Source organism: Quercus suber, unplaced genomic scaffold (assembly GCF_002906115.3).
Source record: "Quercus suber isolate HL8 unplaced genomic scaffold, Cork oak 2.0 scaffold_114, whole genome shotgun sequence".
NCBI classification, from domain to species: Eukaryota; Viridiplantae; Streptophyta; class Magnoliopsida; order Fagales; family Fagaceae; genus Quercus; species Quercus suber.
This window is the reverse complement of record NW_027069579.1, coordinates 177,121-203,220: the sequence shown is the minus strand read 5'-3', so window position 1 is coordinate 203,220 and position 26,100 is coordinate 177,121. Positions and strand designations below refer to the sequence as shown.

Sequence of the window (26,100 nt, the reverse complement as noted above, 5' to 3'; positions counted from 1 at the left end):
ATTAATTTGGATGGCGTTCTACAGTTTGTTTTTCCATGGATGTGCTTAGTTGGTTTTATTTTTGAGTGTTTCTTGATTTTATAGTGATTATTGACTTATTTCCCATCTATGCCACCCTGGTGAACCTAGAATTTTCCTCATCTATTTATTTCCTAATAGGATTGGTAAATGACGCAAAATGCCTTTTAAGTACTATCCCTTTACTAGGGTGGGCCATTAAAGCAATAACCTAAAGGTGCACAAATGGAAGAAGGCCTTCTAAAATAGGAGTGTAGTGTTTATTACTCACACATTATTTTACACACCCCAACAACTGAAATAGAATAATATTATATTCATGCCTTGTAGTTATACTAAAAAATAATAACAAAAAGTAGCCTAATCTAGGACAAGATTCACAATCTCAGTGTCCTTTAGCAAATGTTTGCCATTCAATATTTCAAGAATTTCAGATACATGTCATATCTTTAATAACTAATCAAAATTATCAATAAAAGCATCATAGTTGATATTCCCAATACAAAAAGGGTTTTTTTTTTTTTTTTTTTTTTGTAATAGATTGATTTTCAATACGAAACAAAATACTTACACACTATACTAGAACCTATAATAGAAGTGTTCAACATGCTTGTACTGTCAAAAAGTGATGATATGCATACACAAGTAGGATTGCCTTATCCAAAGAAAAATATATGAAATCATTTCTTAAACATTTTGGCAAGGAGATTGAACTAGCACACCTATATGCTCAACACTGAAAGAAGTTTCAGATTTTAGTGACGTCTTCTAATAATTTCTTGCACTGCAGTCCAAATACAAAGTTAGCTATGTTTGTTTTTTCTCGGACTATAAGAAAACATAAAAGTAGAAACAAGAACAACTATTGCATCTGCTTGAGACCTTTTAAAAAAAAATAGAATATGAAAGAACCTTTCCTAAGGTTTTGGATCTAAAAGTGTGAAAAAATTTAGTCTAAATTTGATTGTTGGTGAGAATTGAAAAATATTACTATTTATAGAATTAAAATCATTTATCAAAATAATAAAAGACGTCCATGATTTAAAATAAAAAATAAAATTGCTATCCACCACGATTTCATTTATGCAAAATTAATAGGAAACAAAAGATTGTAAAACTTAATGGCCAATCTATAACTCTTAAGATGGTCTTCAATCATTTTAGTAGATCCATAACTCTCTCGTTAAAGATGATAGTATAGATATATAGAAAAAATTTGAACGGTTTTAGACCCCTAAAAACAACAGATTGCGTAGCCTAGATTAATTAGCCAAGTTGTTACTTAGTCAAATTAAACAATTCTAGGTTAAAACAATCAAACAAACATATCAAGATATAAAGCAGCGGAAAATAAAAGAACACAAGATATGACCCAGGAAACCACACGGTAAAAACCTGGGGAGGATTTGACCTAGCTATCCTCAAGGTAAAGCTGAATCCACTATGCGAAAGAATTGAAGTTCATACAGAAGGACTACAAGCTTCCCGCTTGACTTCCTAATGCTACCCACCAGTAGAACTTACTGACATGACCACGTGCAAGCTCCGAATCCACGGACTCCTTCTTTCTTGGATTCTTCAATCAGCTACAAGCACCCCCGCTTGATTATCTTTAAGCTTCAATGGTAGCAACCAAGTTGATCATCAAGATGTAGATATTATCTTCAACTTGAAAACCCTAAGTTTTGTGTAAAGGAAACTCCTCAAAGATCTCACAAGAGATTTACACAAAACAGCAATGTATGAGCAACAATACAATTGGAGCAACCCTCAAAAACGTGGCTAGGGTTTTGTTTATATACCTAGGGTAAAAACATAAACCCAAAACGTTTAATGAAGTAGGGCTGAGTTGGAAATTCTGCAGAAAATTCAACCTGTGCGATTTTCGATCGATCGAGTCTAATCTTCGATCGATCGAGCCAGGCCGAAAGTCCCAAGTACTTCTGCAGCCACTCGATTCCAACTTTACAATAATAAGCCAACTTTGAGAAAGCCAAACAAGACTGAATACTGTGTTTTAATCATGGTTTGCCAACATTACACATTAGAGTTCTAAATACATAAAATCTTAAGACCTTAGAACCTAACAATATTCATATAGAAAAAATTGTATTGGAAAATTCTCAATTTTTTTTTCTTAGAAAGAAGATCAATATTAAGGCATGGGTCGATATTGATAATGTCACTAACATGAATATTTATAATAAGACTGAGTTTAATAACGTCAAGTTATTGATAAAATTGATAAGAAAGACATTCTTTCTCTAATGATTCATCAAGATCAGAAAATTAACCACCCAATTAAAAAAAAAAAAACCCTTGCTGATTGAATGTAATTGTCATTGGTGATTATTATTTGGACAAATTAAAATTTAAAATATTAGGAAGCACCTTAAACTTGGATTCTCCTAATTTCAGATCTGTGTATAGCAGAACCAAGAAAAGCACTTTTGATCAAATGTAGTTCTCTAGTAACTTCCTTCATCTTCATTCTGTCTTTTAGCGACTCTATAGAACATGCAAGTCCAGTTTCAAGGATTGATACTAAGCATTTATGCACATTGGGATCCATTTCATCTTCTTGAATTGCATTGCCATTATTATAATCTTCGGCTGCCATAATTGCGGTTGGAGCTTCATCAACTTCTCTTGGTAGAAGGATTGGACCAACAATTTGAACAAGCTTTTTAGACAGTGCCATCTTAACAAAATTGTGGAGATTGAGACCGTCTTTAAACATGTCATCAGTGGGTTCTTTTCCTAAGAACATCTCCAGTAGTAATATACCATAGCTGTACACGTCTGCTTCTATTGATGCCTCACCACCCATGCCATACTCTGTAATTTAGTAAGACATGTAAGGGAAAATTTTCAGTTTCTTACAATGATATTTGGAATTTAATGCAAGTACAACTTCATTTGGTTGTATATTCAAAATAGCAAAACAAATGTTGAACCTAAAGAGGAACGTGAAGACAAAATCCATCATTTCAAAATTTCAAGTTAGAAGCATTGATAATTTGTGCGCATGTGCATGTTCTAGTGCGATATGTTCATAGATTATATCTATCAAATATTTGTTGGTGTTTCAGTTATTTTATATAAATTTTGCAAAGTTTTTCACGCGGAACAAATCTATTTAAAAACAAATTCACCTTCCTTCCATATAAGTATCACAATTCACAATCTACATTAGACTCATAACAAGCAGGCAATATTTGTGATTTATATGTAGCACAGAAAATGTGGTTAATGGTTTGGACTAGTTGGACTCCTGGGTACGAATGCCTCCGCTGCCCATGTTCAACAAAATCATGGTTACTATTAGTTTTCATTACTTCAATAATGTCTGTTGACAACTTCTTCAGTATGGACACGAGTTAATGTCACACACTATAGCACAGAATTGTTTTGACACCAAATCCACCATATTTGCCATAATAATTGACAAGCTATCATCAAATCATCACAAACATATAGTGTTGGGGAAATAAATGCCTAAAAAACGAGAAACCAAAAATTTATCCCAAAAAAAAAAAAAAAACACAAAAATTGATGTTTTGGTAGGATCCCATATGATCCTACATACGATCCTACCATTTATATGATCCTAGTGTGATCCTAAACATTTTGGTAAGGTGTGATCATAATGTTGTGCGATCCTATGATCTAAATCGCGATTTTGACAACCATGGTATTGCCCCTCTTGTGCTAGTTTCAATTGTTGCTAGCCTTACGTATACTCTTTTTGCTTAATAAAAGTTTCTACCATTTCTCCAAAAAAAAGAAAAAAAGAAAAAAGAATATTATTCCCTCTCATTGTTTGGGAGTTTTAATAGAGGGAATGTACTTTTCATTCTCTTGTTTGGGAGTTTAAGCTAGAGGGAATGGAATGAATATGAGGGAACACTCATTCCTCTATTCTCTTAAAACCTCAAATTTTCATTCCCCTTAAAATTGAGAGGAATGAGAGGGAATGAAATTAGATTTAATGAATTTTTTTTACTAAAACTCTCAAAATACCCCTATATATATATATTCAATCATTTATTTTAAAATAGAGGTTAAATAGTAATTTAAAAATTTGAAACTTTAGAGTATGAAATTCAAATACTCTCAAACTTCAGGGTGTGTTTTACATTTTACCCGTGGGAGGGAAGGATTTGAACACAATCTAGAGCCCGTGGGCCCAGTCCGAGGATGGGCAAAGGCCATTCATGCACCAATCTGGGCTCAACACATGGACTAAAGTCCGAGCAAGGAAGACAGAGAGACCACTCTAATCAAGACTTGACATGTAGAGAAAGGTCTGAGGATGGAAAATGAACAAACCCATCATTTGAGGAGCTTGAGGAACAAATGCACCTTAGGATTGCCTCATTTGACCACTTGCACCAAAAGACAAAGCACCGTGGAAGACATCAAAGACATGCAAGTAAAGAAGAGAGAAAATATTTGGGGAAGGTAGCCATCTCCTCCACATTCAATGCACTGCACTAACTTAGTTGGCCACATTAATGAGGAAAATACACCTAAATAATAGTTTCACAGTTCACAACACTCTCTACCACCTCCAGCAAAGTCCTGATGGGACAAGCATCCCAATTATTACCCATAGACGTACAGGTGGAGGGGTCAGATGCATTAGGAGATACTATATAAAGGAAGGGGCTCCCTCTAGAAAGGAGGTTGGAATAATAGAACTTGAACAAAAGGGAAGAGAGTATCAACTTGTATCAAGATTTGAGCAAATAATATATGAACATTGCATCCTCAGACAAGCTCGAGGAAGGGTTTATACTTGTTTTGTGTTTATTTTCATCATATTAAGAGTCACGACTTCATTGATTTCATACTTTGATCATGTAGAGCATTATAGTTGACTTAGCAAGCTTGCTCTCTTATAAATTAACTGTGTTGGGCAAAAAATACCTAGTACTATTCTAAGTGTGGTGGGGGGCCATTTTTGTGCTTTTACATTGCCCCTTAAAGAATTGTTGCTTTATACTTTAAAATCATTTAAACTAAAAATTTAAAAATATATAGAAAAATTAAAATCCAAAACTTCTTTCTAAGTAGGATGAGATATTGTGCAATGCGGTCATTTTTTTCCAAAATTTTCAGCACAAAAACGTAAAATAAAACAAAACAAAAAACTAAAACTAAAATTATCTTATATTAAAAAAAAAAAAACTAAAATTAAAATGGGTATTGGTAGGATCCGATTACATTTATCGGGTCAAGATCCGAATTCTCCAAACCCCTGTTCGTCCTTAGATAATGGCAAAAACCCTCTCTATAGTCCCAATCCACCATGTCAATGACTCTTCCCACACTCTCATCTCCAAATGCCTCACTCAAAATCACTCCCTTTTCTCACCTCAGAATTAAAACCCATGTCCAAGCCATTCCATTTCGTTCATTACCAACAAAACCCCCATCTTTTGGCCCCATACCAAGCCAAAATTTTCATGGGTTTTCCGGGAAAAGACTGGGTTTTGTGTTTGAGAAAAAGTTGGACTTAAAGGTTTGTGCAACTGCAGGGAATGTTAGCGGTGGTGCTGAAGATGATGAAGAAGCTAAGAAAGAGGCTCGAGGGGAAAGCACTATGCCAGAGCGGTTCAGGTACTTGACCAAAGAAGCTCCTGACCCACCACTCAGATGGCCTTTGTTTGTAGGTAAATTCCAACTCTTTCACTTTCTTTTTTTCTTTCTCAATTGGGTCCTGTTCAACTTGGTGCGTGTTTAACTTAACAATAAAAAAGAAAAGAAAATCTGGGTCTGATCCAAGTATTGATCTTGGGTTGAGTTGGGTTTTCCATTACCTATAAATGTTGAGTAACATAAAGCTCGATTTTTGTTTTTGTTTTATCATTTTGCCTGACTGTCTTAGCTTATAAACAGAGGATAAATATTTGGAAATTTACTTTGTGCTTTATTTGGTTGTGAAGAAATGAATGAAAAGGAAAGGAAGGAAAGAAGTTTCAAGTTTGTTTATTATTTTTCATGTAGTGTGGCTTTTAGTGTATTATACTTGTGCATGAACTAATTGTGGGAAACTGGGAATCAATATCGTAGCTGAGTATTAAGGATTATTTTATAGTAATACGATTGTTTTTGTACTGGATAAATGTGTCTATTTCATTACTCTTTTTTATTAATTGTATGTCATCATGGTTCTTTACATGCTATGAGTACTCAAAATGGAGTCTTTTTTTTTGAAAGTTAAGTAAAATTTCAATATTGAAATCAAACATTTTGTAAGCAAAAGTGGAAAACAATAAGCCAATTTCACCTAAGAGATTATGGGAAGAAGTTTGTAACTGATAAACTGCATGCTTTGTAGAGGGATGGAAGAAATGTAGTTGAAGAGAAGTGTTTTTGTGAGGCAGATTCCTGCACCTAACTACCATTTTTTCATGGTTCTATTTCCTGCATATCTTTGCGGAATCATATGATGTGAATTATTTTATTTAAATGCACTAGAACTGATGAGGTTCCTGTTTTGCTGAAATCTTTAAAGGTGTAAATTTTCCGAGTGTTCATGAGCTGTTTTGTATAATTTCTGTGTGATATAAACTGCCAATAAGCTCTAGCTCAAAATGGTATCTCCTCTTTTTGTAAGACCAAGGTGGAGGGTGGCTTGTGGGTTCAAAACCCACTGGTGCATGCATGTAACTTACCAACCAAATTTTTCCATACTAAATTATTCTTTAAAGAATGTTTTCCTTGACATTGTAGTAAAAGAGGCTGCCAAGCTTGCATGCATTTGCGCACAAACACAGAGGCATGGACTCACTCTTAGATAGAGGCCAAAAGCCTCACTTGGGTTATGCTTAAGTGGGTAGTGGGTTTGTTGCTTGTTGGAAGGGCTGGGCCTGGTAGACATCATCTGGCGGATTTGTGGGGGGAATTTCTACTATGTGTTATGTGGACTTTTTGCAGAGAACGAAACTACTTGGGTTATTTTTGTCATGTTCTTTGTATGATTAGATGGCTGATTTGATTGGTCATTCATTTTCTTCACTTGACGAGTTTAGATTTATGTAATTTTAGATGGTTTTTTGTAGTTGCCCTAGTATACTGCCTATGTACATTGGAAGCATGTTTCTCTTCTTTTTAATAGAACTTTTTCAATTAGTGATAAATAAATAAACAACTTGTTTTACTTGCTTCAAATATTCAGTGAATTTTGTTTTTCGTTTTTTTTTCAAAGAAATAAAATGCATATGCTGCTGACTAACTCATACTTACTGTCGATTATTATGCAGCCCTCGCTTTCCTTGTCTATGCATGGAGGGCAGTCTTGTTTGAACTTTCTAATTGGCGAAAGGCTGCACTTGGTATTGTTAGTTTTGTGGGATACCTCTTCAAACTTGCCCTGGCTCTCGTATTCCACTTCATTGGTGACCCCATAACTTCAATAATTAGATGTATTGAGACTGCTCTCTATGCCATTCGAGCTCTCCATTCTGCCATAGTGGCATATACACCTGTCCCAGAGTTGACCACAATTATCCTACTGGCTTCAGCTGTTCTTGCCATTGCAGAAGTTGCTTCTCCCAACTCTGTAAACAGCCAAACTCATCTTCTCACAGTATCTGGCCTAATTGGGTATGCAGCTGTGTGTGGTTACATCTTGGAGCCATTCTTCTGGACCCTTCTGTTGTTGTTATATGGTTTCTCACGGTTTGTTAAAAAGAAAGATAATGTTTCATCTGCCTTGCCTGTTGCGGCTGTGCTGGCTGCAGTTGGAGAACCATGGGTCAGAGTTCTGGTAATAGCTTTATATCTGGCTCTTTCTATTTCTCACCATTCAAAAAAGGTTTCCAATGGAAAGGAAGAAGTGGAAGTTGTAATGGCAAATAGGAGGCTTCCAATGCCGTTGCTGGTTGCAGCCTTTACCATTGGAATCCATCTTGCTGCTAAGTGGGCTGGGTACCGGCACTTGACATGGAAGATAGTCTGAGCATGATAACTTGACTTGTGCCTACATAGGTTTTGAGGAAAGTTGCCCTTGTACATTTTTGAGTTGGCTTGTGTGAGGAATTATTGTGGCGGCAATCAATATAATTTTCATTCTTTTCAATTCCTTAGTAATCTTTCCATGTTGATGGGTAGAATAGAATGGCGACTACAATTTCTTGCTTATGTTGTTCCCCTTCTTTCTTCTTCCTTCATGCAGGTTAGGATTCAAAGACTATGCAAATATGATAAAATCAGATAATCTGTGGCATATAGTAATGGTTTCAGAGTCATCTGCAACATACAATTTTACTGGTATCTCAACCGCCGGTAGATGGCCATGGATCTGCACTCTTTGCATGGAAACTTTGATGAGATAGGTCTATAATTTAGAAACTATTTATTGGAAATTGTTTCCTGTTGAAATTTTCTCAGTCACAAAAAAGTTTCCCCAAGTTAGATATAAGGGCTGTCTTGTTTCTAATAGGGACGATGATGGGGAAAGCTGAAATCTGAATAGAGTTCATGCACACAATCAGATGAGATTTTCATTTGACATAATGCATTCAGTGAATAAACGAAAAAGTATTTACATTCATAGTTGTCAGTATCGTACGATAAGTATCATACGATAAGTATCGTATTGTGTGTAAAAATTTTTATATTGTATTGGCATATCGTAAGTACTCATGAATCGTACAATATAGTATGCACATCGTATGAATCATATCTTATCATAAAATCGTATGTATCGTATGATATATAGGCAAATGCTTTAAAATGAGATTTTTTGTTAAAATTTGTACTTTTATTTGAATCTAACAAGTTGTTAGATTTGTTTTTAACACAAAATTATTAGTTTCCTCTCTCCTACGATTTGACTACACAGTATATACTTACCCTTTCACTTTGATATTTATAAATTTGTTTTATATACTATGAATAAAATATTAATTGACAATATAATTTTTTTAATCGTTATTTTTATAAGTCCAAAAAACTAGAATGCTAAAAATTTATAAAAAATTATTAAAAAAAAAAAAAAAAAAAAAAACAAGAAAAGATAGTAAATGTTAATGGCGAATAACGATGAAGAAAATTTTAATGAAGAAATAAGTTTGCAAAATTATAAACATGATGATAGCATTGACTTAGATGGGGCGGATTAGACAATTTGATGAATATGATGAAAATAAATAATTATTTTTGGGTAATTTGTAATATATTATAACTTTTTTTGGGATAAAATATATATTTGCAATTTTGAATTTAAGTAATTTGAATGTGTATGTTATAAATATGCTAGTTTGATTTTTTTAGTTAGCTTGTTAAATATTATTACACAAGTGATGAATAAATTAGTCATTAGTTGAATATATTTAAAATTTATAATGAATATACATTTTCTATATGTATATTTTATAATTTTTTATTAATTTTATCAAGTGTTTGTGTATCTTACGATATATAATACGAAAAATTAAAAATCGATTTATGATACAATTTACGTTTTGATAACTATGTTTACATTCTAGTCAGCAATGTCTATATCCAAATAAAAATTCCTGGAATTTATATCATGTTTCATATTAGGTCATAAATTTAAATTTTATTAATTAAAATCCCAAATTTAAGAAACTATTTTAATTTCAAGCATCTTTTTATTTTTCTGATATTTTTGATGGCAAGGAGAAATAGAATGAACAAGAAATTGTTGATAAAAATTTTGCGTCTTCCATTTTCTAACATAGAAGAATCATTTTCATTTTCTTAATCTAAGCAAAATTTTCTCTCTAAATAAAGGTTTATTTATTTATTACCCTATGTGTTTTATGTCCATCAAATTGACTTATGAATAACTTTCAGGTAAAATGTAGAGTTTTATTAATAGATTTCTGCTTCGTTTTGCTGTATTATTAGTTATTACCCATAATAATGGATATGACTAACGAAGATGGGCACAAACTTTAAATTGATTTTTTTTTTTTTTGGGGGTGGTGGTGGTTAGTCTTTTCATTTTTTGCACATTGGTTTTAGGGCCCTTCCCATCTTCGATCTTCAATCTTCTAGCCCATGTCTTAGAGTTATTTTACAGCTTTCTCCATCATCTGATCTTACCAAATGGGCTGTGAAAAGTATTTGGATTCTAGATGTTGTTTAGGGGTGTAGTTTGTAATTTAACAAAAAAAGAAAAAAAGAAAAAGAAAGAGAGTTACAGCTTTCCCCATCATCTGATCTTAGCGAATGGGCTGTGAAAAGTATTTGGATTGTAGATGTAAGTGGATTTTGAGTCCAAAATAGCAATTCTGTCAATTTATAAGTGAAGAAATTAGAGCTATTAATGGGCCGGATGGTTCTACTTGTATAAGAGCAAAGCCAGTCTTCATTTGAGTGAGCTTGGACTTGCTCTCTTCCTCAGTTGCACTAGCTGGGCCTGATAATTGTTTGTTGAAACCCGGCCCGAACCCGGGCAAAACAACCTACTATTGCCTCTGAGAGCTGTCTAGGGTTTTTATAACTTTCATCCCAGAACGCCTATATAAACAAACGCAAGCTCCTCCAAATTCTCACGCAACCATTCTCTCAACTCTCTCAATAACATCACAATTTTCATTCTCAGCCCAGCCTCAGCTCTAGAATTAGGGTTTTCAACCCTCTCTCTTTCTCTATCTCAATTTCAAATTTCGCTCTAGCAGTATTAGGGTTTCGTTTTGGGCATATATAGCACGCACGATGCACAACCCCGGGCTTCTCTGAAATTCAACAATGACGATGAAAGCCCCAATCATCGTGCCAAAACCACTGACGTCTAGTGTTGCAGTTTCGCCACTTTCTCTCCACGGCTTAGCTGTGTCAAAATGACGCCCACATCTAAATCTATATATATATATCTCTCTCTCTCTCTCTTCATGTTCGTGTCTATTATTTTTTCTTCCCCAAAAAACGCTGTCGTTTTTATTGTAGTTTCTGTTTTGCCTCAGCTACACCTTTAGCTTGTTTTCTCATTAAACATTAATGAAAGCAAAGCTAGTCATGGAGGCAAATATTGATGTCGCGGTGTACACGTGGAGCATTTCTTTTTTTCCTATAGTTTTGCCTCTAAAAACGTCCGCTATAGCTTTTTTTTCTTTAATCTGAGATTCAACTTCTCAAATGCTTTTTCGGTAATTAGTTGTTAGATTTGAAATAGTTAATTAGTTTTATATTAGAATTAATGTTGGCGATGATTTGATATTTATCCGCGCTTCTGAGAGCAATCGATGAAGCATAAAAGGTAAAATAATGGTTGAATTTCTTAATATGAGCCAACTTATTTATAGTTTGGTTTTAGAAAATACCCATATGCTAATTCTCTCTGTTCTTATGTACATTTATTTTGTATTCAGCAAATGTGATCTTTGTTGATAAATTGGCAGTGATGATGAAAATTTCAGCTTTAAATGCCAGTTCTGCTTCAGAAAATTCTTGATTGATAGAGCTGTTTTAAGATCTGAGCCATTAAATACATAATACCTTCAAAATATATTGTATGAAAACTGTTTCTCAAATTTGTACAATTTTTTGGTTTTAAATCTATTATTTCCCAATTGATAGGTTTCGATGATGATTTTTCCATGTTTTTGAGGTTAGTTTGCTTCAAGCCCCTGTTTACAGGGAGAACTTACTTTAGGCTGCTATACCATAGTATGAAATTAAAAAAAAAAAAAAAAAATTCATTTGTGTTTTGTGATTTAGATTTTTCTTTTTTCGTGTTTTCAATCTTGACCAAACTACCAATTTTTTAGTTGAGTTTTTATGCTTTTATAGATTAAAGAGATGCCTATGATGATCCAATCCACCTTGTTGAGGTGTTGTGGAGCCAAGATCCTGCCTAGCAGGGTGAACCTACTTGGTGAAGCTACACTAATAGGAAAGTAATGGATTTAGCTGAGGCTATAATCATATGTGAAATTAGTTTACATTTTATGTCCCTTGTTTGTGATGGATGTGTTTAGTGTAATATATTTTGATTCCTTTGTTGACCTATGTAACTATTTTGATATTGATGTTCAGTTTTCTCCATTGTTGTAGTGTTTTGGAATTGTGTTTGTTATTTAGTTTATTACTTAATGTTACAATGTTTAGGCTGCCTTCAAGTTTTGTGTTTCATAAAATATAATCAGCCTATGATGTTTTTCAATCCAACTTGTTTGAGGGGCGTTGGATCCCAAGACCCTGTTTTACAGGGAGAACCTACTTGGTGTATCTGCGTTTTCCTTTGACTGAAGCTATGTAAACTGAGGCGCTGGTTGAATTACTGTCTTCTTGTTTTCTTATTCAGCTGTCTTTGGATGTATAATTTACTGCTTAGTTTGTGCCATCTACTTCTTGGAACATATAGTGTTGTTCGGTTTGTTATATATTGAGTTTTAACTATACTCATACCCTGTTGTGGGTATAGAGTCTGAAAAACTCAGACATTGTGTGTTGTCATCAGCTTCTTCTCCACATTCACGGGATTGGAGTTAAATAACAGCACTACATTCCAATTCTCTATTGAACCTAATTTTTATTTACATTAATAAAAAATTTTGATAAATTAATTTTCCTAAATGGTGCTCTTCAATCATAAAACTGGTGAATGGACAGTTCAGTTGTTATAGGAGGAATCGGTTTCTTACAAATTATTCAGTTGTTACTTCCCAACTGCTTGTTTATATGGTCCAAAACAGACGGATAACATAGTCATTCTATGTAACAATTGGCTTTTTGATCAAGGCTGTATGGCCTCGGATGTGATAACATTGTAACGAGGAAAATTTCACTGACCAAAAGAGCAGGAATTGCTGATAATCAATGGTCCTCACTCACTACTGTCTAATTAATTCAACATATGACATAGGGCAATGGAAGTCGGCTAGTCGAGTATCTTTCAGCTAGTAAGGCTAGCTTTTCCTTATTGATCAAGCACTTGCAGGAGTCAGAATATGTCCTTTTACATGGGCAGCAAGGTCTTATTAGATTTTAATTTTATTCATATCCTCACTTTAGCCAACCCCAATGAATAGAGAGTGGGCCAGTTTTCTTATATGGTTTTTTTTGAAGGTTACATCTGAGACCCATCAAAATTTACTTAAAAGTAGAATCTGTAATGTGATTGCAAAGGTCAGTTTTAGGTGACGAACCCTTTTGTTTTTTGTTTTTCTTTTCAGAAGAAAGAGTTGGACATGGGGGCTTGTGGTTTTACAATATTACATGAGAACATTTGAATTAGCCCCACGCCAAACACCCCCCCTCCCCAAAAAAAAAAAAAAAATTGTATTGTAACGAAGAACTTCAAAAATTCCTTTTCATTTCGTTTTCGTGGTTGTGGGTCTCACTCTCACTTTTCAGTCGAAAACCACTTTATCTTGTGGGTTTTAATTTACACAGGACCAATAATTCAAAGCTATTTAAAATGGCCTTTTCCCAGTAAACCCATCCAAAAGTCCCTCACTCCCCTATTAACGACTACGGAGCAGGATCTCTCTACTTTTTTTGTGATTTAATATTTTATCCGCGCTTCTGAGAGAAATCGATGAAGCATAAAAGGAAAAACAATGGTTGAATTTCTTAATATGAGCCAACTTATTTTAAATTTTGGTTTTAGAAAATACCCATATGCTATTTCTCTCTGATTTGTTTTCATGAGTTTCGCAAGTGTGATTTTTGTTGATAAATCAGCAGTGATGATGAAATTTTCAGCTTTAATGCCAGTTCTGCTTCAGAAAATTCGTGATTGATAGAGCTGTTTTATGATCTGAGCCATTAGATCCATCATATCTTTAAAAGCCTTGGATTTTAAAAATTGTTTCTCGTATTTGTAAATTTTTTTCTTTTAATCTGTTATTGCCCAATTGAAAGATTTCGATGATGATTTTTCCATGTTTTTAAGCCCCTGTTTACAGAGAGAACCTACTTGAGCCTGCTATATTAAGAAATTTCTGGAATATTCTGACATTTTCTATAAACAAAATTGTGTTTTGTAATTTAGAAATTTGTTTGTCTTTTCAATCCTAACCCAATACCAGTTTTTATAGTTTAGCTTTGATGCTTTTATAGATGCCTATGATGATCCAATCCACCTTGTTGAGGTGTTGTGGAGCCAAGATCCTGCCTAGCAGGGTGAACCTACTTGGTGAAGCTACACTTATTATGAAATTAATGGATTTAACTGAGGCTATAATTATATATAAAATTAGTTTTCTTTTTATGTCCCTTGTCTTAGTATACGTGATAGATATGTTTAGTGTAATATATTTTGATTCCTATGTTGACCTGTGTAACCGTCTTGATATTGCTGTTCTGTTTGTTGTGTTTTAGCCTATGATGATTTTCAAAATGTTGTGCGCCTAGATTTAATCAAATTTGATAATTAAAACAAATAATTGTCATATATATATATATATATACCGCAACTTTTTAAAAAAACACAGTATTAAAAAGTTGAACCAAACTCATCTTGAGTTAACTGCTTAGAGTTTGTGCAATCTACTTCATGGAACATAGCATTGTCGTTCGGTTTGTTTTATATGTTGAGTTTTAACTATACTCATACCCTGTTATGGTATATATATAGATATATATATTTGAGAAACCTGTTGTGGGAATAGTCTGAAAAACTCCGACATTGTTTGTTGTCATCAGCTTCTTCTCCACATTCACGAGATTGGAGTAAAATAACAGCACTACATTCCAATTCTCTATTGAACCTAATTGTTATTTACACTAACACAAAATTTTGACACATTATGAAGCTATTAGAACTAGATTGGATTTTTCTATTTTAGTTGTAGTTAGACTAGCCAGCTCTAGTGCTTCTATGTTCAAATTGTTTTCTATAATCATGCCACTATATCGACGCTCGAATTGACTAGAAAAGAACCACGTTAACCCAATACAGCTCCAACCCAACCATTTTTGCTACGGGGCATTTTTAGGACTTGAGTCTCCATTTCAAGGATCTTCTGCATTGTCTTTGGATGCAATTCTTGTTCTCACTGCTCACTAGTAGATTAATGTATTTTCTAATCACCAAAATCCCTAGGGATAGGAGTGTGATGAGATGTAGTACATAATATAAATACATTTAAAAACACATACATCTTGTCACGGGATTTTGGTGATTGAACAATGCATCACACCCTTAGGGATTTTCTGTCGCACATGCTTCAGAGGCTCTTTTATTTTTTTCCCCCCTAAAGGTTAATAATTTTCTTTTATCATAATTTAAAGTTATTATATTTTCACCCACAAACATATAAATCTAATCACACTCCTAAGCATTTTGTGTATTTTTTAGATTGGAAAATGTATTACTCCGAATTATGATGAATGAAAGTTATTAGCTTTTAGAAGTGGAAAAAAAAAAAAAAAATTCTTTGAGCACACACTTGGAGACTAGTATAATTAGAATTAAAATTTGTAGAGTATAAGTCAAACCAAATGGTTCTAGATAATGGTGAAAATTAATTCACCTAAAGCCTAGTTTTTCATAATTTGACTCTAGCCATTTTTCAAAATTTTCAAAAAAAAACATGATTAGGTTAGCGGTAATTGCATTCCTTAAAAGTTTCAAAACTATCAAGTGTATGTTTGGGAACAACTTATTTAGTTGAAACTAAAAACTTTTTGTTAAAAGTGTAGAAAATATGTTAAAAAATAAGCTAAATAACAGTAGGACTCATGAATAGTATCAAAAAGTGCAATGAGATTCATGAATAGTAACAAAAATAAGTTAAAGGTGTAAAAATAAACTAAAAGTGTAGATAAGATGAATTTCTTAGCTCATCCGAAACAGATGCCAAGAAAAAAATTGCATAGGTTAGTTTTCTATAAATACCAAATTCATTTTATATTTGTCCTAAACTAACACATTAAAACAGTTATGGATTATTAGGGTAACTAATTGAAATAATTAAGCATTTTTCATCGACTCATGAAAGTTGAGAAGTCTTGTTTTAGTATTGGCTTAATTCAGTGACAAAAGTTTGTTTGTAATGCTTTTAATGTTGATGTATTGTTTTCTAGGTTTTCATGTGTTTTTGGGTGGAGTACTTGAGCCTTTCCTTGAAGAATTGAAGCAACATTAGCTAGTGATCTCACAAAACTAGAGGCAACCTTCTCGCGACCTAGCATGGATGAGAATGTTGACGTGCACCTCACGACCATCTCTCGACCTTAAGGGGCGACCAAGTTGCGAGATGCACGATCTCTATACTCTGCTATGTACCTATCCACTACACATCTACTAGCACACACAGCTGTGATGCATGGCAAAGGGCTTCAAATAAGAGTTGAAGAAATCCTTGAATATGCAAGAGAGAAAAGATTATTGAAGCTAAGTCTTTGTATAAAAAGAGAGAGCTTTTCCTTAAGAAAAACTAAGTTCCCATCTTTCTTTTCCATCTCTTTCTATTGTTAGAGATTCTATAAACAACTTCTTCATCCACAAACACAAACCTTGTGAGTGAGAGAATGGCATTATAAACGTGAGAAGCCTTATCCAAATCCAAATCCTTTTGTGGCTTTTCGTTGGTAGCTCATCTTGCTAGGTGAGGAAAAGACTCGTAGAGTTGGTTGCTAGATAAAGCTTGGAGGACTTAAATACATAGGAAGATATAGGTTTGGAGGGTTTATGGTTATCAATGTACTACGTACAACTATTCATTCTAGTGAAGTTTTCCAATGGGTGGTTAGGGGAGAGGTTTTTATGCTTGGGGCTTGGGTTTTCCTCTTCCATAACACTTTATGGTGTTATGTGTAGTTTGCTTTCTTGGTCTTTATTTCCTCTAGCTTTCTATAGTGCCATGTTTGTGTAGTGTAGTTAGTTAGTTTGGAAATTTGCTAAGTAACTTATGATGATGCACAGAAAATCAGTAGGCTGAATGCTTTGGGCTTCAAAGATTTAGAAGGCCTGAAAAGGAAAACAAACAATCAAAGGAAATCGGGGCTGACCGGCCAAGGATCCTCCGATGATTAAGTTAGTTTCTCTCTTAAATTTTAGAGTTCCAACTTTTTGGGAGTTGTCACAACTTACTTTGACTTGTCATGAATGGGTGTTTATATAGTGTACTTTTGAAGTGGTTATTGGTCTTATAACTTCCCCCATATTTGTGGAGGTCAGAGGGTTTACACTCAACTCTTACAACTACTATAGAAGTTATAATATTTACTCTTATCTTCTATAATCGTCATTGGAAGTTGAGTGCTTGGCAGGAAGTTATAGCAATGAATTAGGATCTCACTCATGTACTAGAATGGTTACACGTGGCCCGATTCATAAGCTATTGTAGATAAACCTTGTACTCAGGAATATTCCTAAGTATTGAAGGGTCGTCCATATCTTGGATGACCTTCCTTAGTCTGGATAAGCCTCCCTTGAGGCACCCCATGAATAGTACAATGGGCGAGTAAGAGCAGGCCCAATTGTCATGGTATCGTACATCCTATGGACGACCACTCAAGGACGAGCTATACATTCTATGGACGACTACTCAAGGACGAGTTATACTTGTCTTTCCCCCATCAGTTGCCCCTTTGTCCTTGTCTTGTCAGGCATAAGATGTACTCTCTCTCTCTCTTTTTATTTTTATTTTTTTTTAAAATTTTTTTTATAACGCGTGGCCTAAATTTGGCATATTTCAATAATGACGTTTCATCTTTCAAGACAGATGCCATGTGGTCTATCCTGGTTGGTCACATCGCTTCGGATGCCAAACCTTGTTACCTATAAATAGTAGAATTCCTCTTCTACCCTTCTCATTTCAAAATTTTTCTTCCTTGACATTTGTCGTCTAGAGCCTCATCTAGAAGTTCTTCCGCATTTATAGTCCTTTTCCGTCTAGAGCCAGGTATTTTCTTCATTCTCGTTTATAGGTTTTCTTTTAAGTTTTCTTCAAGATGTCTGAAACTGTCATCTCATCGTCTAGTAATAGTATAGATAAGGCTATAGATGAGTATCATGATTCAACCAGCTATAGTGGCTCTAATAGTAATACTAGCAACAACAGTAGTGGGGGGGAACACCACAGACGAGGAGTACACGTCTGGTGTTCCTGGAGTCCCTTTCGAAGTCCTTTAGGAACAACTTAGGATGAGGGCAGCTTTTGGGGCTAGAGCTGGCACCTTGGCGAGTGTCCTTCCACCTAGTCCTTTAGGCGAGGTAGAAACAGTTTATAGTTGTTTTATAGGTATCTCTTCCAAAATAAGTGAACAGAGAATAACCCCACTTAGGACGTGGTACTAGATTCTAGACGAGCTTAACCTTAGGTTAGCCGTTTGTGGGGAGTGGTGTTACAACCCTAATTTTGGAATAGGCGTTTATGAGGCTTACCTTTTAAGGGAACTTAGGTTACCCTTAATGCTTTTGCTAGGGAATTACTTGTTAGGTTAGGTTTAGCAGTATATTAGTTTAACCCTAATGCATGGAAATTATGTTGGAAAATTACATGTTTGTATTGCATACAAAACATACGCAGATGAAAATTAGCAGATTTACTTCATTCGCAATTGATAACATGTACTATGTAAATTTCAGAATATAAGAACAAGAGAGTGTACCTTAGTGTGGTGAATTTCAAAACAAAGATTGAAAGCACTTGGGAACACTTTTAATCTTCACTCCAATTCCATTTGATGCCCAAGAAGTGCGATATCTCAATCAGTTATATGTGTATGTTCAAAAGAGAATGAAAAAGTGTCCAACACTTACATACTAACCATTTCATATTCTTACTAAATTTTGTATGTTTCTCTCCTTATAATTGATTATCTAATTAGGCTAGCCTCTTGGGCTTTTCTAATTGGGTTTTAGTATGTGACTTAGAGTGGAACCAAAAGGGAACAAATAAGACACTAGCTCTAATGGGCCTTGGGCTTTTTTGTCAACTTTTGACAAGTCCAAAGTTACCATTAATTATATTTAATAGCACTATATAAATATAATTGCACTCTAGGCCTTATTAATTGATTATATCCCAATACTTTATTATCTATGCAAGCCCTTCATAAACTATTCGCAGTAATACAAAGTCATGAATGAAGATTGCCACTTTGTAAATTATCACATCTTAATCCTTGAGTACCCAGTTTAATCCTTTAAGGTTATTCATCATATATTTATGAAATCCAATTTCATAAATATATACTTTAGTAACTCTTTACTAAAGTGGTTAGGCCTAACTCTCTGAATAATCGAACTCATTAAACTTATCTCAAGAGAATATTTTATATTTTCATTAAGAGATTATGAATTCTATCTTGAGAATATATGTTCCATCAACACTAAATGTCGTTGCTCAACATACTAAGGTTTTGATCGTTACTTTAAATTTCACTCATGATATATCAAAGCAACCTACACTTCATGATCAGGTCTATTATCCTCTCAGGATTAAAAGTTCATGTAAATAGAAGTTGTGAGATTTATTATTCATTTGACAGTCGTTAAGAGAATAATAAATCTCATAGTGGTCCAGTTTAATATGTCTTAACTCTTAAAACATATCAACACATCAACTAGAAGTCTTCACTTCCATGATCAAGACAAATCATCTTAATTGATATGTTATAGTCTTCGCAGATGAAATGCCCAATTTCATCATCGATTATAAACTAAAATTTTGAGTTTACAAAGAACTTGTGATTTATATCTTCTATGACTTTTCACATAAATCACATACTATGCATCTCATGGACTATATGATAATATCTGAATATTCATATTACTATTATTTTAGATAATAATAAAATAATTTTATTAATCACAACATTAAGTCATACATAATGTCACACATAATAATGTACATAGCATCATACAATAGGATTTAAGGGCACTAATCCTAACAGATTAGTTGTCTTTATGCAAGTTTTATGGAGGGGATCGTCCTCTTACTGTGGACGAGTTCTGCTTCTGCTACAAGTTCTCAGAAATTAACCAGTCCCTTGGCTTTTATCAATTTACAGTTAGGGGTACATATTGTGGATTAATAAAATCTCTTGTCTCGTCTAACAGAAACTGGAAGACGGAGTTCTTCTTCGTCTCTGGTTTCTAGGTTGGGAACCCTGTTGAGGTTGGCAGGGATATATTTGCTCCTTACACTGGGGATTTAGGGAATCTTCATCTTGTAGGTATTTTTTTTTTTTTTAACTTACTATTTATTATTTTTATTTTGCTTATTATCGTCTAACCTTTTTTTTTTAATAGCTATTGGACGGCCATCTTTAAGCAAATTTTACCATGACCACATCCACAGAACTTGTCTTTACGTTGATAGGAGTTTCCATTCATTGGTTACCCTTCGACGTCTTGCTAGGTGGGGACTTGGCCCAGAACCATCTGCTGAAGCCATTGCTCACGAGGTCACTGTTCGTAGACGTGAGTTTCTTTTTACTTGGAATTTATATGAGTATTATTTGTCATACTCTTTGGTTTAACTTTAATTGTCATCATTTTTTTTTTGGGATGGCAACTATGAAAGGAAATAAGGAAAATGAGGTTATGGACAAGGCAAACAGGCCTGAAACTCAATCCCAACTTTGTCCTTCTGCTGGGGATAAAAGGAAATCCTTATCCAAGACGCTTAACTTGGGAAACCTTCCCAGTCGTCGAGGAAAGAAGGCAAAGCATGGCTCATCCAAACCTGTCAAGCCTAGTCTCCCTATGTCCCAACTGTCCATCTAGATTTTTGATGTAGACTCGTCCACCCCTGTTGAGATTACTCCGTCCAAGGTTACTGTGCCTGCCTCATCCCAACCTTCTCAACGTATTCCTATGAATCTCATTGAAAATGAGGATTTGGCTTGGGAATGCTTTGAGAAGGTTGTGTCAGATGAGGAATAGCTGTATGCTATGACATGTCTTTAAAAGACTTTGAAGATTCTGGTGTTCATGATCTTTTCAAGGTACGTAATTTCATTTTTGTCTTGTCTTTTTCACTTCATGCTTTTCTTGTCTAACCATTATTCTTATCACTTATTTCTTGTAGGCAATGTCAAAGTTCATTGCAGCGTCCAGACAAGCCACTGAGCTAGATAAGACAAGAATTTTGCTTAAGATGAGAATTTAGGGGGTGAAGGACGACTACAAGGGTTGGGTTGAGGTGGCAACCAAGGCTATAGACGAGGCCAAAGGAATGCAAAACCTCATCAAAGAGCTCAAGGCTGATGTCATCGAAAAGGACTTTCGTCTTGATCATCTTCAAAAGAAAAATAACAAGCTGAGTGCCCTTCTTAAGAAAGCCAAAGAAGATGTTGTTATGGAATTCAAAGCTTCCAAATAGTATATTGATCTTCTAGATGTGAATTATATTGCTGGTTTCGAAGATTTTTGCATAGACGCCATGAAAAACTTCCCTGAAGTGGACTTTAGCTCTATCAAGCTCAACCTTGGTGCTGCTACAAGCTTTATTCTCCAGATGAACTTTGAAGATGTTAATATTGAAGATGATGCCACCAATCAACTTGCCCAAGACGACCCAAACACTGGAAATGACCCTCAATGAAAATATCAAATTTTACTTCCTTTTTTTATTTTTTTTTATTTTTTATTGTAAGGTCTGTTGTTTTGGACCATTTGAAATTTATCAAAGTACATTTTAATCGTTCATAATATTTAGGATGAGCTTCCAATAGTTGCTTTTTAGGCTTTTACTTTGTAAGGGTTTTTGGATGGTGGTCGTCTACCCTTTTTTTGAACTTTTATGAATGGATGTTTATTTCCTTTACTTTTTATTTACTATTGAAAATACTATTGTATGGACGAATCTTTCTTTGTTGACATCATCCATATTATATTGGTTTTTTAATGTGGTCCGTCCACCCATGGAGGCATTTAGTTCGTCCATGTCAATGTAAATTTCTTATGTTCAATATTTTTATCATTCTACACATTTTTACAAGTATAATTCATCTTTACGAGTGACATTTTTTTTACCAGCTTTACTCATCTAGAGACTTAGTAGCTGTTTCTTGCTCTTCATCCATAGGCTGGACGTTTCCAGCATTTGCTCGTCCAGGCATTGAATTGTTATAGCTGGATGTTTATCCATGGATTTTGAATGTTGTTACATGCATGCATTTTTTCGTAAATTTCTTGGACGAATACGCTTCAGGCCTTATCCTGTCCATTGATTAGATGAATGTACCTTAGGCTTTTCTTTGCTTTATCCTCATTTCAAGGAAAGCTTGTAGACGTTATGTCCCTACATCCAGAGACTATTCGTCTTGAGCCTTAAGCTTTCTTGTGGATGAAATTATGGAAAGTAGATTCGTGTATCACATTTATTGAAAATTTGAACTTCATATACATAGCATAAACACTGTCTACAAGCATGACACATGCTTAGAAGCTAGTGCCTTAGGGAATTAAAAATACTCAAACAGATAGACTAAGTACATAACTTCATCCATCATAAACTTGTCCTTAAACAGTGCATAACTTAGAGTCTAATGCACTTTTTAGGGAATTAAAATATTCAAAATACACAGCAGTAGTAATAAACATAAGTAAACATAAGGGAAACATTTCAATTTGTCCATGATGTTGCTCGTCTTGGCGGACCCTTTATTGGTAGTATTTCCTCAAGTGCTCAATGTTCCAAGGCTGCTCGAGCTTCTGTCCATCTAAGGCTTCCAAGTAATATGATCCTTGCCTTTTGCAATTAATGACCCTGTAAGATTCTTCCTAATTAGGTCCCAATTTCCCATAAGCTGGGTTTTTGGTTGCCAAAGAGACCCTTTTTAGGACGAGGTCTCCAATCTTGAAACGCCTAAGTTTCACCATTGCATTATACTGCCTAGCTATAAGATTTTTGTATCTTGCTATCCTTTGCTCTGCATCCATCCTTACCTCATCAATGAGATCAAGGTTAAGATGAAGTTGTTCTTCATTCTCATTGTGCTGATATTTCATTACCCTGTGGTTGGCCATGTGCATTTCTGCAGGTATGACTGCTTCGCTTCCATAGACTAATTTGAAATTGGTTTCCCCTGTGGGGGTCCTCACAGTCGTCCTATAAGCCCATAAAACACTTGGTAGCTCGTTTGGCCATACTCCCTTTGCCCTTTCAAGTCGAGTTTTGATGATTTTCAACAAGGATTGGTTTGCCACTTTTGCTTGGCCATTTGCTTGCAGGTGGGAGGGTGAGGAATAATGATTCTTGATTCCAAAGTATTTGCGAAAGTCTCTAAAAGGCATATTGTCAAATTTCTGTCCATTGTTTGATATCAATACCCTAGGCACCCCAAACCTGCACACAATGTTTTTCCAAACAAAGTTCTTAACATTATGTTGTGTGATTTTCGCTAAGGGTTCAGCTTAAACCCATTTAGTGAAGTAATCGGTCCCTACTACCAAAAACTTCATTTGCCTAGTTCTGAGTGTAAAAGGGACCTAAGATATCTAGTTCCCATTACGTAAAGGGCCATAGGGCCATCATTGGGTTAGATACTCCGAGGGTTGTCTAGACATTGCTGAAGCATTGGCATTGGTCACACACCTTGACATAAACCTTAGCATCTCCTTGAATAGTTGGCTAGTAGTAACCTACACGAATAACCTTATGGACTAGTGCTCTTGCTCTTGAGTGGTTTCCGCATGCTCCTTCATGAACCTCTCTTAGCACGTAGTTCGACTCATCTAGGGCTAAACACCTTAAGTAGGGTTGAGAAAAACCTCATTTACACAACACCTTTTCTATTAGGACATACTTGGCAGCTTTGATCCTCAACTTCCTGGTCTCGTCCTTGTCCTTTAAAAGCCTTCCATCCTTGAGATAGATCATTATTGGAGTCATCCATTTTTCTTCTCCTTTAATCTGCTAAACTTTTGAAAGATCTATGTTTAGCATATATTGGACTTTGTCATACTCGTCCATGGCTCCCCCTGCCGAAGCTGCTTTCACCAAAGTATCTGCTTCCATGTTTTCCTCCTTTGGGAGTTAAACAAAATTGGCCTCTTTGAATTTCTTAACAAGTTGCCTTATCTTGTTTAGATACTTCTTCATCTGATCTTTTTTAGTTTCTCACATTCTATTTACTTGATTGATGATTAACTGAGAATCCCTTTGGACTATTACTGACTCTGCCCCTAAGGACTTAGCCAATTCTAATCCTTTAAGGAGAGCTTCATATTCAGCTTCATTGTTGGTGGTTTGGTATTGTAGATGGGCTGTGTACTTCAACTTGTCTCCTTCCAAGGATTTGAGTATAACTCAATTTCCTCCTGCATATAATGTGGACGAGCCATCTACATTGACAACCCACCTCTTTACTTCGTCCACCTCGTCTAGCTCACCTTGATTGGGACTGAACTCAACAATGAAGTCCGCCAATACTTGTGCCTTTATCGCGTTTCTTGGTTGGTCCCTGACATTAAACTCGCTGAGTTCTATGGCCCATTGGATTAGCCGTTTTGCGGCTTCCAACTTGTTCATTGCCTTTTTCAGTAGATGATCTGTCAGAACATTGATGACATAAGCCTGAAAGTAATGCCTCAACTTTCTAGAAGCCATGACCAAAGCAAAAGCTAGCTTTTCCATCATGGTGTATTGTCCCTCTACCCCTCTTAACGCTCGACTTATGTAATAAACTGGCTTCTGAATCTTCCCTACTTCTCTGATCAACATTGAACTTACTGCATATGGAGACACCGCTAAATACAAGTATAATTCCTCACCTGGCATAGACGGGCTCAGCAAAGAAGCTATTGTGAGGTAGGCCTTAAGGTCTTGAAAGGCCTTTTGACACTCATTCTTCCATTCAAATACCTCTTAAGAACCTTAAAAAAAAGGCAAGCACTTGTCTACGAACCTGTTAAGGGTAGCAACTCGTCTGGTGAAGGACTGGACTTCCTTAATATTCTTTGTCAGCTCCATATTCAGTATTGCCTGTATTTTATCAGGGTTCGCCTTAATTCCCCTATGAGAAACCAGAACCCAAGAAACTTACCAAACAAGACTCTGAAAGCATACTTGCTCGGATTTAACTTCATGTTGTATTGTTTAAGCGTGTCAAAAGTTTCCTGAAGGTCGTCTAAATGCTTTTCCCCATTCAAAATTTTTACCAACATATCATCCACATAGACTTCTACATTCCTCCCGATCTGTGGATGAAACATATGGTTAACCAGCCTTTGATAAGTTGCCCCTGCATTCTTCAAACCGAAGGGCATCACCTTGTAGCAAAACAAACCTTGGCTAGTAATGAAGGATGTCTTCTCTTGATCCACCTCGTCCATCCTTATTTGATTATAACCAAGAAAGCATCCATGAAACTTAGCAATTTATGACTTGTAGTTGAGTCCACCAGCTAGTTAATATGTGGCAATGGATAGCTATCCTTAGGGCAAGCCTTGTTCAAATCGGTGAAGTCCACGCACATTCTCCACTTGCCATTAGCCTTCCTAACCATTACTACATTAGCAAACCAATCCGGGTAATAAACTTCCCGAATAAATTTCACTGTGGTCAACTTCTGGACTTCTTCCTTGATTGCATTATCTCGTTCAGAAGCAAAGACTCTTTCCTTTTGATGAATGGGTTTGGTGGAAGGCTACATGTTTAGATGATGGGTGATGACACTAGGGTTGATACCTGACATGTCCTCATGACTCTATGCAAATACATTAATGATATTATTTAGGAATTGGACAAGGTCTTGCTTTGTCTTCCTTTCCATACCTGCTCCAACCCTTGTAAACTTCTCAGGATTATTCTTGTCCAAAGGAATGTCTTCCAGCGCTTTGGTGGGCTCTGCCACAACTCTCCTCTCCTTGATGCTCATTGTCTAAACCTCTTCGTCCATAGCCAGCAAGGCCAAATAACATTCTCTTACTGCTAACTAATCCTCTTGCACTTGCCCTACCTTGTACTCTATAAGGAATTTGACTGATAGGTGATAGGTAGACGTTACTGTCTTCCAGTTGTTTAAGGTTGGTCTTTTAATGATGACGTTGTATGACAACGAATAGTCCACGAAAAGGAATTCTACTTCTTTGGTTATTTGTTGTGAGTGTGCTCCTACCACCATAGGTAACATAATGGTGCCCATGGGTTGCACTTTCATTCCTCCAAATCCTACTAAGTCTCATTTGCTGGA

General features: G+C 35.2%; 1 protein-coding gene and 11 non-coding genes across 13 annotated transcripts; all 12 read left to right on the top strand.

Annotated features, from left to right (window-relative positions):
* The first annotated feature begins 5,268 nt into the window (after positions 1-5,268).
* Positions 5,269-8,581, top strand: LOC112014928 (uncharacterized). Of its 2 annotated transcripts, XM_065775548.1 has the most exons (3): positions 5,269-5,696; positions 7,290-7,795; positions 8,204-8,581. In XM_065775548.1, exons 1-3 carry the CDS (start codon positions 5,333-5,335, stop codon positions 8,243-8,245), a joined length of 912 nt encoding a protein of 303 aa, XP_065631620.1. In that variant the 5' UTR covers positions 5,269-5,332; the 3' UTR covers positions 8,246-8,581. The 2 variants fall into 2 exon arrangements, with proteins under 2 accessions (XP_065631620.1, XP_023903076.2); XM_024047308.2 differs by lacking the exon at positions 8,204-8,581 and having other exon boundaries at positions 5,271-5,696; positions 7,290-8,107.
* A 2,128-nt stretch (positions 8,582-10,709) lies between these two features.
* Positions 10,710-10,856, top strand: LOC112014967 (small nucleolar RNA snoR134). The gene has a single exon (XR_002883126.1). It is a non-coding gene; the product is annotated as a small nucleolar RNA snoR134 (small nucleolar RNA).
* Positions 10,857-11,201: 345 nt separating this feature from the next.
* LOC112014965 (small nucleolar RNA U36a) lies at positions 11,202-11,291 on the top strand. Its single transcript, XR_002883124.1, has one exon. It is a non-coding gene; the product is annotated as a small nucleolar RNA U36a (small nucleolar RNA).
* Positions 11,292-11,390: 99 nt separating this feature from the next.
* LOC112014968 (small nucleolar RNA Z223) lies at positions 11,391-11,484 on the top strand. Its single transcript, XR_002883127.1, has one exon. It is a non-coding gene; the product is annotated as a small nucleolar RNA Z223 (small nucleolar RNA).
* A 95-nt stretch (positions 11,485-11,579) lies between these two features.
* On the top strand, positions 11,580-11,682 carry LOC112014960 (small nucleolar RNA Z278). Its single transcript, XR_002883119.1, has one exon. It is a non-coding gene; the product is annotated as a small nucleolar RNA Z278 (small nucleolar RNA).
* A 119-nt stretch (positions 11,683-11,801) lies between these two features.
* Positions 11,802-11,917, top strand: LOC112014971 (small nucleolar RNA Z278). Its single transcript, XR_002883130.1, has one exon. It is a non-coding gene; the product is annotated as a small nucleolar RNA Z278 (small nucleolar RNA).
* A 228-nt stretch (positions 11,918-12,145) lies between these two features.
* Positions 12,146-12,267, top strand: LOC112014961 (small nucleolar RNA Z278). Its single transcript, XR_002883120.1, has one exon. It is a non-coding gene; the product is annotated as a small nucleolar RNA Z278 (small nucleolar RNA).
* Positions 12,268-12,406: 139 nt separating this feature from the next.
* On the top strand, positions 12,407-12,509 carry LOC112014962 (small nucleolar RNA snoR97). Its single transcript, XR_002883121.1, has one exon. It is a non-coding gene; the product is annotated as a small nucleolar RNA snoR97 (small nucleolar RNA).
* Positions 12,510-13,500: 991 nt separating this feature from the next.
* On the top strand, positions 13,501-13,588 carry LOC112014966 (small nucleolar RNA U36a). The gene has a single exon (XR_002883125.1). It is a non-coding gene; the product is annotated as a small nucleolar RNA U36a (small nucleolar RNA).
* A 92-nt stretch (positions 13,589-13,680) lies between these two features.
* Positions 13,681-13,773, top strand: LOC112014969 (small nucleolar RNA Z223). The gene has a single exon (XR_002883128.1). It is a non-coding gene; the product is annotated as a small nucleolar RNA Z223 (small nucleolar RNA).
* A 293-nt stretch (positions 13,774-14,066) lies between these two features.
* Positions 14,067-14,183, top strand: LOC112014970 (small nucleolar RNA Z278). Its single transcript, XR_002883129.1, has one exon. It is a non-coding gene; the product is annotated as a small nucleolar RNA Z278 (small nucleolar RNA).
* Positions 14,184-14,595: 412 nt separating this feature from the next.
* LOC112014963 (small nucleolar RNA snoR97) lies at positions 14,596-14,698 on the top strand. The gene has a single exon (XR_002883122.1). It is a non-coding gene; the product is annotated as a small nucleolar RNA snoR97 (small nucleolar RNA).
* The last annotated feature ends 11,402 nt before the right edge of the window (positions 14,699-26,100 follow it).

Bases quoted from the DNA above. Each gene is read 5' to 3' on its own strand.
- LOC112014928 (XM_024047308.2), top strand. From the start codon at position 5,333: ATGTCAATGACTCTTCCCACACTCTCATCTCCAAATGCCTCACTCAAA. The intron at 5,697-7,289 runs GTAAATTCCAAC...ATTATTATGCAG, and splicing joins CAGATGGCCTTTGTTTGTAG to CCCTCGCTTTCCTTGTCTAT.